At 37.8% G+C, this 19,424-nt stretch overlaps 1 protein-coding gene across 3 annotated transcripts in view; it reads left to right on the top strand.

The window, feature by feature from the left end:
• Positions 1–19,424, top strand: part of adamts17 (ADAM metallopeptidase with thrombospondin type 1 motif, 17) — a 244,291-nt gene that overhangs the window by 94,855 nt on the left and 130,012 nt on the right. For all 3 annotated transcript variants that reach the window (XM_055187083.2, XM_055186975.2, XM_055187023.2), the window contains exons 9-12: positions 447–587; positions 8,285–8,435; positions 11,065–11,166; positions 14,448–14,593. In XM_055187083.2, the coding sequence (XP_055043058.2) occupies positions 447–587; positions 8,285–8,435; positions 11,065–11,166; positions 14,448–14,593 (540 nt within the window). The remainder of the gene's footprint in view (positions 1–446; positions 588–8,284; positions 8,436–11,064; positions 11,167–14,447; positions 14,594–19,424) is intronic.

Here is a 19,424-nt window from a genome sequence, read left to right as displayed (position 1 = left end):
TTCCATCGATATTACTGTGCCTGAGGTCGAAGTGCAGAAAACTAAGTGCTCTTCCGCCATACAATATAGTTCTCATATTTTATCCACTTAAAAACGACGTTTTGTGCAACCATACTTACTCATGTCGCTACTCATGTAACAGTCTTTGAATAGGAAAAACATGGAAGTGTTTGGTGGCATCTAAAGTCATCCCTGTTTGGATCCTAAGGAATGAATGGGGCTAGGATAAATGCTAACACATTTACGACGCACTGTACAGAGATTAAATGCACATATTGAATTAAGATAGGTTTGTATTAATGAGTCTAAGTTGAGGTAAAAACATAGTAAAATATTGAAAAACTGTGGTGTTTTCCTTTAATGTTCTAATTATTTGATTATGAGACTTAAGCCTGAATTTTACAGAAAAGATCACATTTATAGTATGTTACCGTTTCTCTGTTCAGCATAGGGATAAGCCACGACGATGACCATCCCAGGTGCACAGGCCACTCTCACATCATGTCTGGTGAATGGGTCAAGGGTCGTAACCCCAGCGACCTTTCCTGGTCTACATGCAGTCGTGATGACCTGGAAAAGTTCCTCAGGTAAGATTCTGGACATTTTGCCCTTTGGACTAAAACTCAAAACCAGCATTCGGTTCAGTTGTTTTTAGCAAAATAAATATGGGCTTTATTCATTTTTTTGTTTGTGACTCTGGCTTATGTCCTTGAGAAAGATGAAAAGCAAAATATAGGCGTTTAACAAAGAGAGTTTATTCCCAAAGTTCATACTTGATAATGTCTGCTCCGGCTCTATAAAAACAAAATATGTGGGAATACAGCACCATTGACATAATAATAATAATAATAATAAAGTTTTGAGTGGTGCAAATCTCATTTTAAATTATATTCACCCTTTTTCAAAACCTTTTCAGCTGCCTTTTTAAACAGCATTTTGCTGCATAATATGCACATATTTAACAGCAAGGCCAGGGAGAATATACTTGAACTTTTTCATTTTAAAAATATTTTAAGGACGCATGCACCAATAAAAATTCTGTGTTATTCTAGGCTGGTGTATACTGATTTGGTGCTGGTCCAGCTAGTAGACTAACTACTATTGTCAAAACTATTGCTAACTAACCAAATAAAAAAGCCTTGTGGAGACACCAGCACTAAACACTAGTCCCTTTCACACATACAGTCTTTACTGGTAATTTACTGGTAAATTGCAGTTAACATGTCATGTGTGAACAAAACCTTTCCGGTAAATCAGTGCTCCCAATTTACCAGTAAGACAGGTTGAAAGATTAACGGTAATTTACCGGTAAGCGCTGTGTGTGAACGAAAAATATAGCATTACCGGCATTTAGATGACGTCAGACCGCGCTGACAGATCGGGCGGGCCAATCAGAAAGTTTTTTATACAGGTGACGCGGTTTCCCCCAGACTGTTTACGGACGTTTCCACATACATGTTGCTTAAAAGTCGAGCACACCTGAAGTTAACATCCACATTTCTTCACCAAAGTTGTTTAAAACAGCTTACCATCTAATTGCCAAATTGCAGACGTCCTTAGCACACCATCTGTGAAGCTTAATGTGCAAACGCGCAGGTTCCGTTTGACGCCGCCTAACGCAATGTTGTTTGGTCACGAGCAACTTCGCGACCGTTTGCCACGGATGTGAAAACAACAAAATTCGGACCGTGGATATTAAGTCATTACCCGCCGTTTACAAATACGACACGGACGGAGCTCGCCGGCCGCGCGCCACAGGTAACTTCCGCTTTCTCTCCAAGTTTACCGGTATTTTGATACTGATGTGTGACTGATGTCTTACTGGTAAAAAGACGGAACGTCACTGCATGTGTGAACAGCACATTTTTGTATTTACTGGTAAATTCATTCTGGTAAATTCATGGTAATTTACCAGAATTACTGTGTGAAAGAAGCTACTGTCTGAAAAATGCTTAAAATAGTATATCTTTGCACCTAAAGGGGCGGTTTCCCGGACAGGGATTAGATTATTGCTAGGCTAAAATAAATGTAAGAGGTGTCCAAACTGAAAACAACTTGCACTGACATATCTTAAAATACATCAGTGCCCTTTGTTTAGCCTCAAAATGCATGCCAGTTATGTTATTTTTAGCCAGTTAAGGCATTTTTGTTAAAACTAGTTATACAGTATTTCCTAATTGAATCAAGGCCTAGTCCATGCTTAAGTTAATCCATGTCTGGGAAACCACCCCAAAGAAGTTTATATTAGTATCTCAGGCGTACATATTGGTACCAAAGAGTGCATAATATAACCTCAAAAATATGTGTACTAAATACAGTACATTAAAGCCCTGGCAAAAGACGCTGAATGTCACATGGTATGATCACCAAATGCACATTGTTACTCATGTACACATTCAAAACTTTATGAGAAAACTTTACTCTGGTCCCTGTTTAATGCATAGCATGATGTTACACAAATGGAAAATCAGAATCACCCCTGCTGTGTGAAAGCGTACAATTTTTTTCAGCATCTGATTGGCTTTGAAACCCAAAGGTAGGTCATCACACTCATAGATGATAAGAGTTTACAATTGGCGGTTTTCGTTGATGAGGGACTCGAAGCAAAGTGTCAAACATGTTTAAAAACTACACTTCTTTTGTTGTTTTCGATTCTTTAAAGTAGATTTGTTGCACACTCTGTGTGAAGCATGATATAAAGCAAATGGCATGTTTATAGTTGGTCATAAAACAAACAGATGTCAGTTTTAAAGTCATAATTTTTATTAATTTGTTTTTTTTAAGTCATACATACTTACAGTTTACAATGTAAAAAGTAAAAGTTGGATCAACTTAAATTTTCTAACTCTAGACGGTTTTATGGGACGCACGTGCTGTCGCTGTTACACATCTAGTCGGAACTTTACTTTCGGTTTCTGTTTGTTTAATGGTCTGGCTAGTGGCTAAAATGGACAAAAATAAAAAACAATTTTGGTTTCCTAAAGAAAGGGGGCAGGTGATCATGAATCAACACTATGTGAAGTGAGGTTTGGCAGCCTGTTTGTACTTAACATTGTATACATTATAGTACACATTTTACACAGCAACGTTAGCTCAGTGTACTTTTTATATGCTTTAGCTATGAAATATGAACTAAGGTAATCTACTTGTTGTTTATTGTGCTTGTTATCAGAAATAAACTACTCTTAAAGGACTTTGTTTTTACTGATTCTTAGTAAAGTTTACCGGAAGTTACGTGTGTTCCACAAAATCCTTTGTTTATGTTGTTACTGCTGAAACTGTCTATAAGTAAAAATGTCTGAAAAGTTGAAAATTATAAATATGTTAGGTGTTACCAATTAATGTCATTTTTAATGAGAAAATTAAATGTGAGAAAATTTAAGTTTATATGGTTGTTTTAAGTAGAACAACTTTCACCTTTTACATTGTACTTATAAATTATTTATACCTTTATTTATTCAATACTCCATATGAAGTTTTTCTTTACTTTTACCAAATTGATCCTATATTTATTCTAATACGTTCTAAAATTATCCCAGATTTCTTAAACAGGCCGTTCCATCCCCTGGTTTTGGTTAATTTTATGACAACCAGGTATCTTACTTTTTAACTTTAAACAAATTGCCAGCCAGTGTTAGCATTTTTTTTTTAATGATTTTCACAAAAGTTTAATGCTTTCCAAAAATAATAATAAATAATTGCATTTTTGTAAAGGACTTTTGTTAGAGATCAGGGCGATTCAGAACGATTCAGAATCGATCTGAGAGAAACTTAGGAAAAGGAAGGAAAATACAAAAACCTTTTTCTTAGTAAGAAGGCAGGGCTGGCCTTGTTACTATGTATGACAGTATTTTGAAGACTGTAATTTGTTGGTTTTCCAAGACGAAACAAAAAGAGTGCTTTTAAGAATAGGGTCTATTATAAGCCATTATTTGAAATTACAGGTATACTTTTTTCCACACTCACACACATACACACACGCTAATATATATTTACTTACTTTATTTTTTATGTACCAAGCTGTTAATGTCATACTTAACATATTTAATAGGAAATAAACTGCCAGGACACAACGTTCTGTAAGTTTGTGTGATCACTTTGCTTATACAAGTAGTAGTAGGCGTAGTAGTAGTAGTAGTTTATATATAAAGCACTATTTAAACAATAGGATGTTGTACCAAAGTGCTGTACAATCATACATAATACATCAATGAATGATAACCCAAATCATCTCTGCTGCATAGTTGCATTTTTTCCAGTTGCTGAATCTGTAACTTAAAGGCAGAGTAGGCAGGTTTAAGTCTAAAAAAGTCTAAAACACCAAATTTGTTTAAACTGTCTTTATATACCGATACAAAAGTAAAATGTAAGTACTCTGAAAAAGAGAATATAAAAATCGAGTGCCTGTAGTACTCTCACGACTGTTTTAAACACAGCTAATTTTTCCATTCACTCCACCCCCTCCCTTCTGGGTTTCTTCTTAAGCCACGCCCCCAAAACACATTAACGTGCAATCCTGACCTGCTCTGCTGGGAGAAGCATTTACCTCAGACAAGCGGAGGAAGTAGCGCTGTGCATGTAGTAACATCATGTCACAATCAAATGTAATAATACACCTAACTTTATCACTATGAATATAAACAAATAGGATAGCTTTTAGTACTCACTATCAAGCTAGCATATCAATACTGGTAAAGTTTAAAGTGCCCATATTATGACTGCTTTTCACAAGTTAAATAGGTGTATGAGTTCCATAAAACATGTTTCAAAAGTTGTTTGCTCGAAATAGCTTGTAGGAAAAGATTGTTACACATCTCTAGTAGCCTCTGTTTCAGTGCATTTCAGATTGTGACGTTTTGAGGTGGTCATTACATATTTACCTTTGATCACGCCCCACTACTAACGTCATGTGCCCGTGCAGTGGTATCGTGAGCAGTACAGACCATACTGTGTTATTTTTATATATTATTATTAACGTCTCGGTTACTATCGTAACCTTGGTTCCCTGAGAGACGGGAACGAGACTTTATGTTGCCAACAGACAAATCAACCAAAAAGTATCACTAATAAGTACACTCCAGGAGAAGAAACTCATGACACACAATGATTCCAGAGTCAATTGTGATGTAGCAGTCCCAACAATACACTCGGAGTAAAAGTTAATTTTTTTTACAGCGGGGAGAGGTGGAGGATTCTAGTACAAAAACGACAAGGGAATATAAATCTCAAACTAGTTGTTTTTAATTGTAGGAACATCTTTACAATTAAAGTGCAATAACAAAAAGTTAATAAAATAAAAAGCTTTTTAAACTAAGAAACCTTTATGGAATTGTTTAATGATTTTTACATGTGAGTTATGCACTTTTGAAGGTCAGCAGCTAAATACAATCACTATGTTGTAATTGATATATTGCTGGTAACACATTATTTTATTAAACTATATATAGTTTAAATGAGCATATAATGAGATGAGTGCCATGGCTATATACATTTGACATGTTTATTGTCTTCTAGCTTCCCTGACCTGGGTACCTGATGTCAGACCTTTATTCTTCTCTCTCTCTCTCTCTCTATCTCTCTCTCTCTCTCTCTCTCTCTCTCTCTCTCTCTCTCTCCTACGTCTAATGACCTGCACATTCTCGAGGACGTTCTGAAGTTGTGTTTGACTTGACGCGAAGCTGCTAGACCTCGGAAGATAATGCGCATGGTGTTAAAAACGCGCTGTGCAAATGAGCGGTAAAACCCGGTCGGCAATTTCGTACTCAAGAGAGCATGAATCCTACCTTTCATAGGAATGAAATACTCGCTTTGCGTCAGTGGAAAGTGGTCGCTTAAATATGACCAGGGGTTTCTTTCATAAGATTTGAACTGAGGCAGGTCTGCATTAGCGCGTGCCTTCCTTGTCCGTCTCCATGGTTCTTTTTGCGCGTTCCCCGCCCATCAATCATCCGTTGCGTGTCTTTATCACCTTGCTTTTTAAAAAAAATTTTTACTCAGTAATGGATATGATTTAAAATGTAGCAAATGGGAAAGTGATAGAGACTCGGGGATACGTTAGCCTCATCAGAAAAGCCGGGGCAGTAAGGCCCGGTCTCGGTTAGTTTGGCAAAACACTTTTAGTTTGGCAAAGCACTATTACTTAGTTCATGTAGAATTGTAAAATAAAGCCGTTAAACAGAAGATGACAACATGCAAAATATAACGTGACTTCTTACCTTTTGTGTTGATATAACAATCACGAATCTAATCAAGTCTGTTTCATATGTGTGAATGATCCATGAATGTCCAAAAAAATCCAATGACCATTTTTGTCCACAAATGGGTATAATCCGTGAAATATAGATACATAGTCTGTTGTTTACATCAGATTTTGCATGAACGTCTTATCACCTACAATCTGAGGACTATTTGCGTTGTAACACACTGTATATAAGATTACTCTTTAGGTTCCAATAAACACGCGTTTAAACTTTGTTTTTTAAAGTAAGCGGGAGTATAATCCATAATATCCAAATAGCGCTGTTATTTCCGTGAGACATGATAACAGCATAGAGGGTATCAGCGAAGTGACTGCTCTGTCCACTCTAGCTACCTGGTGGGTGGAGACCTGCGAGTGGGGTTGTGGGCGGGAAAATTCAAACGGAATGTGACGAAACGGCTATTTACGTCACAACGGCGCTGAGTTTGAACTTGTGCAATCTGAGACTCAAGGCAGAGGACATTCAGAAACGTGTATCTCACTCAAAACAGCATGGATGGATTTTTTTCCAAGTTTGTATGCGTGTGGGAGCATCAGAGACACAAATGAACACCCCAAAACCCAGAAAAAGTGTGTTTTTCATAATATGGGCACTTTAAAATATATTTAGTTTGATTCGGTAACAAACGGGCTAGTTATATTTATAAGACATTGATACAAGTTTTAGCATTGTTGACTCTGATGAGGAATACCCTTCAGAGACAATACCACTACCGCATTGCAATTCGAGGAAAAGCCACACAATATTTACTCTCGTTTGATTTCATCGTTTATTCTTTTTTTGCCTTGTTTGCCTTCGCTGACTGCATATGCAGGTACAGTGAGTTCTGAACGATCTTTCTCTGCCATACTTTTGCTCTTCCTAGAGTGCTTCGTGCACTTTCAAATCAATCGGGTCTGCGCATGTGTGGGCAGATCCTGTAGCAACAGGGGTGGTGCCATGGTCGCGAGAGAGAGTGATAGTCATTTGTTTTGTACCGAATGGAAACAGCAGTGAAAGGTCTACAGACACTCAAGTTTTATACTCTCTTTTTCAGAGTACTTACATTTTAATTATGTATTGGTATATAAAGACAGTTTAAACAAATTTGTAAAAAAGTTTTTTAGATAATCCCTGCCTATCCTGCCTTTAATGTAGTGATTACTTCTATTTTTGCCACTATGGCATTTCTGTGCTGTGTCTGAGATGTTAGCATGGTTCATAATTAGATCGGTCACAAACATGATCCCTGCATTATATAATGTGTTTTGTCTTTAACCCATTAGTGTGCATTTTGTGCAAAACTTTTTGCCTCCCTTTACTCTTTTTGTCCACTTGTAGAAGTCCTTGTCGATCCTCCTAACAATTTTGGACATTGCAACCTCTTTCATGGGATAAATGTTTTCTGAATTACTTTTGTAACTAGGATTTTTTATTTATTTTTAAAGGGAATCATTTGTAAGAATTTTCTTAGAGTTTTGTTACTGGGAGCAACTCTTTGCGCTAAGATTTTTTATGAATACGGGCCAAGATTCAGAACAAAGATCAAAACATAAGACACAGTACTTACTGATTTTGGATCCGTAGATGATTTAGTGTTTTATAAGTTGGGTAAGTGCGCCCCCCTAGTGGATAATAGTGGAAATTGCCATAAAAAACTCATCATTGGCAGGAAAGCGTCAATGGGGGAAAGAGTTAAATGAAACCAAATTTTTTTACCGTCATCTTTTAGAATAGAATATTTACAGCAAGCAGACACATTTAAGAATCATAAAGTTTCAATAAATAAGAGCTTGGAAATGGCAGTGCTGTTCAGTAAACTGTGGCCTAACAAGCTGTCTACTTTTACCAGATGTACAAAATGAGTGGGCTTTCAGACAGTGAGATTTTACCTGTAAAAAATGGGATGTACCTCTAGCCCCTCAAGGAATTGGGAGGTATTTCTCCTGACAGCTTTATTGAGTAAAATGTGAAGTACCACTTCCTAAACTCACATTCATGGTAATATCAGTGAACCTCTACCCTGACATCTAATTTTCTTTCAGATCCAAGTCGAGTTCCTGTCTACTGCACACAGACCCCCGTAACCGCTACCTTGTTCGCCTGCCAGCCAAACTACCCGGAATGCACTACAGCGCTGACGAACAGTGCCAGATTCTGTTCGGCACCAACGCAACCTTTTGCACTGATATGGAGGTTTGTGTCTTTCAGCTCGACACCAATACTGATATGCAGTGTACATAAACATCATATTTTGCATTAACGTTATACTGTATATGAAGAGCTCAGACACAAATCTCGCTAAGTGCATCTGACATGTTTTCTTGTAAATGAGCATTTTTCATCATCTTCCAAAAATCTGTATTTCTGAATAGCCTGAGGCCAGGATTAAGCAGATTTGAAGCAAAAGTGGTTGAGGAACGTATAATAAATGCTGAGAGCATTCGGTTAATATCATTAACGCATTTTTGACAAAGATGACGTTTAGCAGCTTTTGCATCTGAGCAATTCATATTCCATGTGTGAAAATCTACTTTTGATATTAGAGCATTGCGGTAGCAATTTCAAGTTTTGATTTGATTCACAGGGAATGCACAAACAGTATTAATAAAATGTTAAACTTGAATGCTAGAATATAAGAAGTGGTAAAGCATAAATGTAAGTGTTAAAAAGTGTTGTTTTACTTTAGTCATGCCTTCTTTTACCAATAGTACAAGTAAGCCAGGACAGTCACCAGTGCCCCCATAAAAATAAAAATAGGTGCATGACGCCCCTGCATGCAGCCCCTACAGGCTGTCATGTTTTTGTTCCAGCTTTCAAATAATTTCCCCACGTACCTAGTAAAGATATAAAACTGTCAAAGTTACAGTTGTAACAGTTTGGGAACATAAAAGAAATGCCAGGTTCAATCATAAATCACTTTCCACGCAATCCCACCTCCCACACAATCCCTTGTAGATCACCGGAGGTCTAAAGTTGCAACTGCAATGGGAACATCAGAGCGTATGGCAGGTGCTGCCATATCAGGCTCGATTTGATCTGCTCAACGAGTAAGTTCATGCTTTTCTGAGCATGTAATCATTGACTGTAAATGCTCAAATCATCACTTGCTCCCCATCCATCAGAACAAACAGAATTACTGCTTAGCTAAAATGATGAAAATGTTACAGTTGAAGTCAATTGTTAAAGCATGAAATAAATGTACTACTAATCTGTGAATTTGTTATAATATGGGTTTATTATCAGTAATGAACGAACGCAGACTTTGAAACAGCAAACAGGGAAAACAATATTAATTTACTGAATAAATATCATGATGACTTACCTACTGTAGCATCCTGCTAACGTTAGCCATCTTCGTTTGCCATAAGTTCTGGAAAAGCACACAGTGTAAACTCGACCATGATCATTTCCTGCTGCTCAATCTGGTCCAAGCTCCTTAATCCTTTATTTATTCTTCAACTGAACGCCTTGTAAAGGGTAATTGTGTAAGCATAAAATCATATTTTCTTTATCTCAAGATATTTCGCTTGCTTTCACTGATCAGTACTGTATCTAGCAGTTAAATGGCAACACGGTTATGAGACTCTGGGAACAATCTGATCACATGGGGTCAAAGACAAAAACAAACAATATTGATTCGCTTACAACATAAGTGGGAGGGTTTGGGGCGCACAGTCCTGCGCCCCAAGGCGGATCCTAAACCAGCTTATTAGAGCTCAGCCTCATTTTTTACCCTTTTTACTGACTTACATAGACACTCATTAGGGGTGCGCCCCAGACACACAAACATGACACACACACAACAAACTCATTTTGTTGTTTAAATGATTAACATGAATAACAGTGAAATAGTACAACTAAATGATTTTATTTTGTATTAATTTGCATTATATATTTAACTTTTTGGTAACATGTTAGCTTTTTTCTCTTGCCAACTTTGGGGGCTGCCACTGTATGTAAGACAATAATTAGAAAAACGAGTGGTCATCTTCAAGCATTAGAGCTGTCATAAAAGCTTTCTACAATGATGGATAAAAAAGCCTTGTAATATCCGTCTTGCAACCTTTGACATGTTTCTCACTTTAAGATTGGAAAAAGTGATTGAGTGTTTATGCTGGGGGAATGGACATCTTGTCACACTGACATAGAAAATTCTGTCCATCTTAAGGGCCTTAGGGTAAAAGGTTTCTTTGTTTAAGATGGGAATGTTTATGTTAATACATCAAATGTTTGCAGGATTACAAACATCATGGTTATGTGACACTAACTGTAATGTAACATTTTGCTGAACAACATGTGACACTTAAAGGAAAACAAGGTAACGGTCTTCTTAAGTAAATTGTTTTGAATTTAAAGTTTTTAAATATCAAATCACTCCTAAAAGGTTTTAATTTAGACCAAACCCTGCACTGAACATGCACGTTTATATGCTACATGTGTTGTATGCAAAGATCTTTATGTGAAATAAATAATAATTAGTATTATTTCAGTGTTTAAGGATTTGACACATGATTTATACAGGCAGTAAAAAAATATAACAAAAATATTTTTGCTGCTAAAAATGAACCTTATTAAAGAAAAGCATTTGTATATAAATTGGAAAGTGCAATGCATAATTCATGAATCTGACTTATTCATAATGCAATTCCTGCCACGATTTTCCATGCATCATTTTTTAATAATTTCCTTGTATATGGGCACAGACCTCACATGGACAAGTCCATCACATCTAGTATCTCACACGAGATGGACTCAATGTCTTTTCTCATTTGCATAAAGTTAATTTTCTCGCCTTAACTGCAAACTGTGATTGTTGTTTCAGCACCTGATGTGTGCGGGTCTCTGGTGTTTGGTTGAAGGAGACGCATCATGTAAGACTAAACTGGATCCACCTCTCGATGGCACAGAATGTGGTGCTGACAAGGTACATATTAAAATAACACAGCTCTTTTGATGTTGCCTATTACTTTTAAAGAAACATCCATTTAAAGGGCACATATAATGCAAACTCCACTTTTACAAGATGTTTGGAGGTAAATATGTTTTGGCAGAGACAAAATTTACCCATTCCTTTTTTGTCCCTTTATTGAACCAAAGCAGTCTCATTAGACATGCCATTTTGATTCTCTTGTTAATGTGACATCACACTGATAAAGCCCGCCCACAGCCACTGACTGACTGATTAATTGTACCCAAAAGCTAAATTAACCTAAATTAAAAATGTGTTTGATAGCATGCTGTAGAGCTAATGTAGCTAAAGATACTATTGGAAGTATAGAAAGTATATCTATTTTTAACCGAAAGCACTCACTGTGTTAGTCAGTCCCTCCAGAAAAACGCGATATATTGCATAATCAGCCAAAGTCCGCATATTTATGCGGGACTGCATTTTTTCCAAATACGACGCACTTTCGCCGCATTAATTACAGATTTGTATGATTTCATAATCCCCGCATTTTCGTAGCAAAAAGTCACATATATATTAGCAGAAAGTTGAAAAATTTTGCATTTACTTCCCAAAAGCGCAGCCGTGTCCTCTGTTGCCATGGGAACACTATGAAGTGACGTGATTATGTGACGTGAACATCATTGCAGCTTTTGCAAGTTTCCGCAGTTTTTGCAAGTTTCGCACTTTTCGCAAATTCCCGCAATTCCATCGCATAAATTGCATAAATATCCTGCATATTCCATCGCATTTTTTAAGAAAACATGCCGCAAAATCGAGGATTTTTGCCCGCAACAATCACAAAAAAAACAAAGCGTTTTTCTGAAAGGACTGGTTAGTAAAGCCATTATGGACTGTATAATGCATTTTAAAGATATGTGTAATGCCTTATACGTGTTATATTGCCATACTGTACATATTTATTTACATAGGATATTATAGTACTATATTTACTATTCCAAGGTTAACTTTAAGGTGAACAGTGTTTTTATTTAAAAATAAATAAATGAGACAGCTGTTGACATTTTGTAAGAGTATAGGCAGTAAGAAAGCTATTGTAGACACAGTTTAGATGAATTGGTCTTGGAAGAATTGGAAATTAAATTTGAGACTTAAAATAAAAAGAGAAGCTGGAGACTTCAGCATAAGTCAAAAATTTGATCTTCAATGTGCAGTGTGAAGACAGCAATACATGTTTAAATATATTATGCAGAGACCAAGAACAAAGCCTACGGTAAAGTTTGAGGAACATTATACAGGGGTGCTTTATTAAGTTCTGTAATTAAAGGTGCTCTAAGTGAATTCATGCGTTTTAGACTATAAAACATTTTTTGTTACATACAGCAAACATCTCCTCACTATCTGCTTGCTGCCTGCCCGCTGATCAAACTGTAACAAAACGTGATCTCTGTAGACAAACTGCAATAAAAACAAAGTGGCAAAACCTACCACCAGAAACCATAACAAAATGGTCCAGCCAATAAACGACAAGAAGGATTTGGGGGTGGGTGCATTCATGAAAGCACGGAAGGGAAGGGGAGGGGAGGAGATGGCTACGCTCCATTTGTTTAAAAACAGTTCAAACATAAAAAAAAATTGTCATCACACAGATTCGCTTAGAGCGCCTTTAAGTTTAGTGAAGGAGGGACGGCTATTAACTCTTTTGCCACCATTGACGAGATAATTCGTCAATTAAGAGAAAACGCTTTCCTGCCAATGACGAGAATTTCCGGCTTTCCGCAATACCGCTATTATCCACCAGGCAACTTATCCACTTCCGCAACTTATACAACCCGGAAGTAGCGCCTCACGTGAAAGTTAAAGAAAGTGTATGTTTTAAAGATCGCTCTGCATCTGATCTCTAGCAAAAGTCCTTCACAAAAATGGAATAATCTCAGCTTTAGCTCAAAATTTGGGTTTTTTGAAGAAACCTACCCATATTTGAGAGGTGATAAAAAGAGATTAATTAGGTAGGATGAAACGGGTTGGGTCTGTTCTTTCAATTGATATATTGTTTCTTTATATATTTAAAGAAAAACATTTTCTGGAAGGCATTAAACTTTTGTGAAAATCATGAAAAATGCTAGCGCTGGCTGGCTGGAAAAATGCTGGCGGGGAAAGAGTTAATAGGCTTCAAACTTAAATTAAATAAACTTAATTTATAAAAAATCAAGGCTGCAAAAAATTATTATTTTCATAATCGATTAATCAAGCGATTATTTTTCAGATTAATCGGCTAATCGGATAAAAACATGCATTTTATTTAATTACATTTTATACTTATTATAGCTAAATAAGGGCACTAAAATAAGGTATTCACATGTAGAAGTGTACTTTTAAAAGTATAAAAGCCACACACAACTACAGAGTTTTACTAATATAATCGTTTTGATATGTTAAGCCTTAATTAAAAAAGTTTGTGCAGCTTTTAAATAGTAAAACATTTTTAAATGTCAAAACATAAACAAAAAACAAACAAACTCAGGGATGAGTCTTCAGGGATGTGCTGGTGGAAAAAAACAGCCACAAATTTTAATCTTTAACTTTAGTCCTTGGTGAGAATTAACATTACATTATTATTGACAAAATAAATAAGCCATTATGATATGACTGTGATATTCATGCGTTGTTACAGTAATAAGACCTTGATTTCCCCCTTACTTTAAAACAGATGCTTAGTTTGTGGTTTAATGCTATTTTTATGAAAACTCTACAACAATTAAACAAATACAAACTCACTTTTATTAAAGGATGAAATTATTTGCGCTTTTGCTTTCGTCATCGTCTTGTCAGGGTTGCCAGATACGCGTAACAAAACCAACCCAATGAATTATTCCAGCCCAATATTAGCCCAAAAGCATCCCAAAGTGACGATTCACCGCCCAAATACCAACAACTAACAAACCAAATCCTTTCATCTTTAGCTCACACAAAAACATAAACCTGCAGAAACAGTTTAGAAGTATCCCAATTTAAAACTTACAACTTTTTAAACAAACTTGTTGCGCAGGGCGAAGAAGAAGCACCTGATAAACATGCAGCTCGCGTTGTATGAAGAAAACATGTCTGACTTTAATTATAAGTGCAGAGTTCATGCTGTATGAAGCAGACGCGTGTTGTCTGACAACAAATTTCATTATCGCTTTTTATTTATTTTATCGATTAGTTGTTGCAGCCCTAAAAACAATAGAAGTCTATGTTTTGTCCTTATACACATAGCTAAGTTAACAAACAGGTGTGTGTGCATGTGTGTGTGTCAGTGGTGCAGGGCCGGTGAGTGTGTCAGCAAGACTCCAATCCCTCAACATGTGGATGGAGACTGGAGTCCATGGGGCGCGTGGAGCATGTGCAGTCGATCGTGTGGCACCGGAGCACGTTTCAGGCAGAGGAAATGCGACAATCCCCCGTAAGCCTTTCCATATTTCTCCCCATTTTCATGAACACGCACACACCGTAACCTCACTGCACTCCCTATCCAGAGCTGATGAGGCTTAGTCACTATCCAAACCCCCTGCCCCGCAATAATCCTGGCACAAACCTCCTTTTTCTTCGCTCTACTTCTCCCTCTAAGGATTTCTTTCTTCTAAAATCTGCCTCTCACAGCCTGACAGAGCTTGTTATGGGTTTGTTATACATTAGAAACATGACATAATATTTTAGAGGGAAAAACTCAGCTTTTTGGTTATTGCCAGCACATAGCGAACCCTAGTTCAAAACGCATGTTCTTTGCTGTGTTTGTGAGGTAATCATTCTTTGGAGCATGGGCCCACCTTGGGCTGTTAAACTCCTGGAGTTTCATTAAGCAAATGGAAAAGGAAAAAAAGTACAGGAAAAACACTGTAAAAGTCACGTTCTAACTGAGAAAGACAGAAGATGAATAAAATTGAATGGAGAGGATAGTTAATGTCGTTTGCTAACAGATTTTTTAAAAGATTTTAGTGTTTGGAAGAAAACTCCAACATTTTCAACCATAAATGGTAAACTTTTTATGTGGTCTGGCTGCTCGTTTATTTTGTTGTCCTGAAAGCGCAACCTTCTTAAGACGGTTTAAAAATGCAAGCTTTTGATAACAACATCTAAGTAGAAAAATGTATTATGTAACCCAGGAGATGCATTACATGCGCATGTGTCGAACGTCTGTTTACACATATAAGTCAAATAAACTATACCTTGCAAAGGCTGTGCATTCGACCGTGTGCGTACGTTCCTGTAAAAATAATACTATACTCCAAGCTTTTATATTAAATTACTTAATATTTTGCTTTTACTGATTAATCGGCACTGGTACAACAATTAGCTGGCAAAAACCAATCGTTGTTTCACATCATGCTAAATAATCTACCCTTACAGTAGTGGTATGACGTACACTCACCGGCCACTTTATTAGGTACACCTGTCCAACTGTGTGTTTATGCAAATTTCTAATCAGCCAATCACATGGCAGCAACTCAATGCATTTAGCCATGTAGACATGGTCAAGACGATCTGCTGAAGTTCAAACCGAGCGTCAGAATGGGGAAGAAAGGTGTTTTAAGTGATTCTGAACGTGGCATGGTTATTGGTGCCAAACGGGCTGGTCTGAGTATTTCAGAAACTGCTGATCTACTGGGATTTTCACGCACAACTATCTCAAGGGTTTACAAAGAATGGTCAGAAAAAGAGAAAATATCCAGTGATTGGCAGTTCTGTGGGCGCAAATGCCTTGTTGATGCCAAAGGTCAGAGAAGAATGGCCAAACTGGTTTGAGCTGATAGAAAGGCAACAGTTACTCAAATAACCACTCGTTACAACCGATGTATGCAGAAGAGCATCTCTGAACGCACAAAACGTGGAACCTTGAGGCGGATGGGCTACAGCCGCAGAAGACCACACCGGGTGCCACTCCGGACAGCTAAGAACAGGAAACTGTGACTACAATTTGCACAGCCTCACCAAAATTGGACAATAGAAGATTGGAAAAACGTTGCCTGGTCTGATAAGTCTTGATTTCTGCTGCGACATTCAGATGGTAGAGTCAGAATTTGGCGTCAACAACATGAAAGCATGGATCCATCCTGCCTTGTATCAACGGTTCAGGCTGGTGGTGTAATGGTGTGGGGGATCTTTTCTTGGCACACTTTGGTCCCATTAGTACCAATTCAGCATTCTGTATTGTTCCTAACAATGTCCATCACTTTATGACCACAGTGTACCCATCCTCTGATGGCAACTTCCAGCAGGATAACGTGCCATGTCATAAAGCGCAAATCATCTCAAATTGGTTTCTTAATCATGACAATGAGTTCACTGTACTCAAATGGCCTCCAAAGTCACCAGATCTCAACCCAATGGACCATCTTTGGGATGTGGCGGAATGGGAGCTTCATGCCCTGGATGTGCAGCCGACAAATCTGCAGCAACTGCGTGATGTTATCATGTCAATATGGACCATATCTCTGAGGTTTCCAGTACCTTGTTGAATCTGTGACACGAAAGATTAAGGCAGTTCTGAAGGCAAAAGGGGTCCAACCCGGTACAAGTAAGGTGTACCTAATAAAGTGGCCGATGAGTGTATATTCCATTACCGTGACATAAAATGTCAGACGAAACCACTGATCTATAGAAATGACTGGATTGTGCATAGAACGCTTAACAGACACGGAGTTAATGAGCTAATTTGCAAGGGAAGGCAACTGATATTAGTGATGACCCGCTGGCTTGGGGGCGGAACAATGAGGAAAGATATTGGCCGTTTCTCAATCCGAAGACTGTAGCCTCCGGAGGTCGAATTTGCAAGACTGTCTTATTTCATAACATTAACAATTATAAAGTTGACTATTATTCTTTGTTAATCAAACATTGTTGTAATACGCTTATGACTTGCAAATGTCTAAAAATAATAAACCAGGCTTGATGACATATACAGCCACGACCTCTGGAGGCTGCAGCCTTCAGATTGAGAAACGTCTGTTCTCTCTTGGTCACGAAAAAGTATCAATCTGCGCTAGCAGTACAGCATCAGAATGCGTTTTCAGCGTGGAAACATTATAACACCAAAAACGTTTCTCACTTGTTGTTTCATGAGTGGAAGTGCTACAATAAACACGCAGATATGCGCCGATCCCCTGTGTGCTCCGGGGCTCGGCTCGAGCAGCCACCGAAATTGCCAAGCACATACGGACAATTGCTTCACGTGACCGTGCCGCTTTCCTCCTCTTCAAAGCGCGTTGGCACTTCAGAGCGTCTTTCGTTGCTAAGTAACCTAAGCATTGCTTCACACTGTATGTTTAGGTGTGTTCGACATCGGCTGTGGCTGGATGTAACCGATCGGCGAGATTAGCCGAGTGCAGGCGGGGAGGGGCTGAAAACGGAGACGTGAAGTCGGACGCGCTGTGGTTCCCGTAGTTTGCTGCATTTACGTCAGGCATGGCTGATCACGTGCCGTTTGCTTGCTTAATCGCATTAAACATGATTTGTAACATGTAAACTACATAAAAAGTGAATTATACTGTTTTGAATGTCCGTGTATGAGCATGAGTGGAACTGAAGAGGCTTACAGCATCTGTTTTTACAAGAATAAAGTTTAACATAAGCATATATTATTTAAATACCAATGTAGTGGGGTCTACGTTTTTTATCCATTTTATTTTGATGAAGATGACACAATATAACATCGAGACTACATGAAAAGAGCTTTAACTGTTATAAAAATACAGATTTGTGAGCATTTGTGGAACCGAGGGCGTGAAAATACACACGAAACACACGTGATTGTTGTCATGTGGTGAATCCGACCAATCGTGAAACAGCTGTGTCGTCATTACAGCCCGTGCAGCTCCTCTTCGCGAACTGCGCTGGCTAACTCAGGCGGCTGATCTCGAATCGCTCTCGCGGTACTTAAAAAGCCATATGACACAATCACGTGCCTGCAGCGCCAGCTGAAGTCGGACAAAAATACTAACCGGAATGCACTGCTTCAAGTCAGCCACCGATCGGTCTGCGCAGCGCCGCATGAAGTCGAACACACCTTATATGCATGTATTATGTCTAAGACCTGATACGCGCATGCCCCCCCCCCACACACACACACACACAATCAATCTATAACCACCGCATAACATTTGTTATTTTCTACGAGGAATTTGTGTAAGAGTTCAGTTTCAGAAACTAGTCAGACCTTTAAACAAACAGAAACCGGATGTAAAGTTCGGACCAGACGCTTATCACGTCACCGCACGTGCACCCGATGAAACGGTCTATAGATCAGTGGACGTAACAGATTATTCTACTTTGTGCATACCGCGGAATGTAAATAAGTGGGCGTGGCTAACTTGGCACTCTCGCATGTTAGATTAAGTTTGACAGAGAAACATGTAAAATAATCCACTCATAACAAATGATCGAGTAATTTCTGTAATTTCATAATAAGCGCCAGTGAATCCCACTGGCTCGCACCCGCTCGCTCTTTCTGTGCTCATGCAGCAGGTTTCTCAAGTGCAGTGGTCTCTCGAGGCATGCGCAAATAATGATAATAGTTGTAAAGTTTTCTTGACTTTAATCTAGCTGAGACAAAACTCGTGTTTATGTCAGTGACACGTGCGCTGTTGGAGCACTAGTTTGACGCCCCATTTGCTCATAGTAAAAACATCTTTGATCAGTAAGATGAGAAAGACTTGTCACTGTGGCTTTTTATGCCTCTGTCTATCTTTACTCTCTTGTAAAATTTAAGGAATGTTCTGGGTTATTTTCTTAACCTGTGTTAATAATATTTGAAAGTCTACTATATTTTGATTTTTCCTTATTTTGTCATTGATCTGCATATATCTATATTCATAGCAATCTTTTAGCTTCTTTTATTTAGTTGGCTTGCTGTTTTCTGGTTTGTGATCATTTAATTTTCCTTATAAAAATAAATGGGTAACTGTGGTAACAGTGATTTGTTTTTCACCATACTAAACCAAGTCCACAGCGAGTAATATTTCCCTATTATTGGTCATTTTCATTTCGTTTCTCTAAATAAATCTGTTTACATTCGGTTTTATTAGCTTTCTCTGTGCCTGTTCTGACTTCTTCACACTTACATCATACTTAACCTAACAAAGCCTGGGCCAAAAAAACAAACAAACAATTTAGCTTTGCAGATCTGGATTTTGTAAAGGTATTGAAAGTGCAGTTTTTTATTTGCTTTTACTGTTATGTTCTGCGTAAGGGTAATCTAATTCCTTTTTAAGGGTTTTTCTATTAAAAAGAAAAACATC

This window comes from Misgurnus anguillicaudatus, chromosome 21 (genome assembly GCF_027580225.2).
Source record: "Misgurnus anguillicaudatus chromosome 21, ASM2758022v2, whole genome shotgun sequence".
NCBI lineage: Eukaryota > Metazoa > Chordata > Actinopteri > Cypriniformes > Cobitidae > Misgurnus > Misgurnus anguillicaudatus.
Note: the sequence above shows the minus strand (reverse complement) of the source record. Positions and strands in the feature narration are given on the sequence as shown.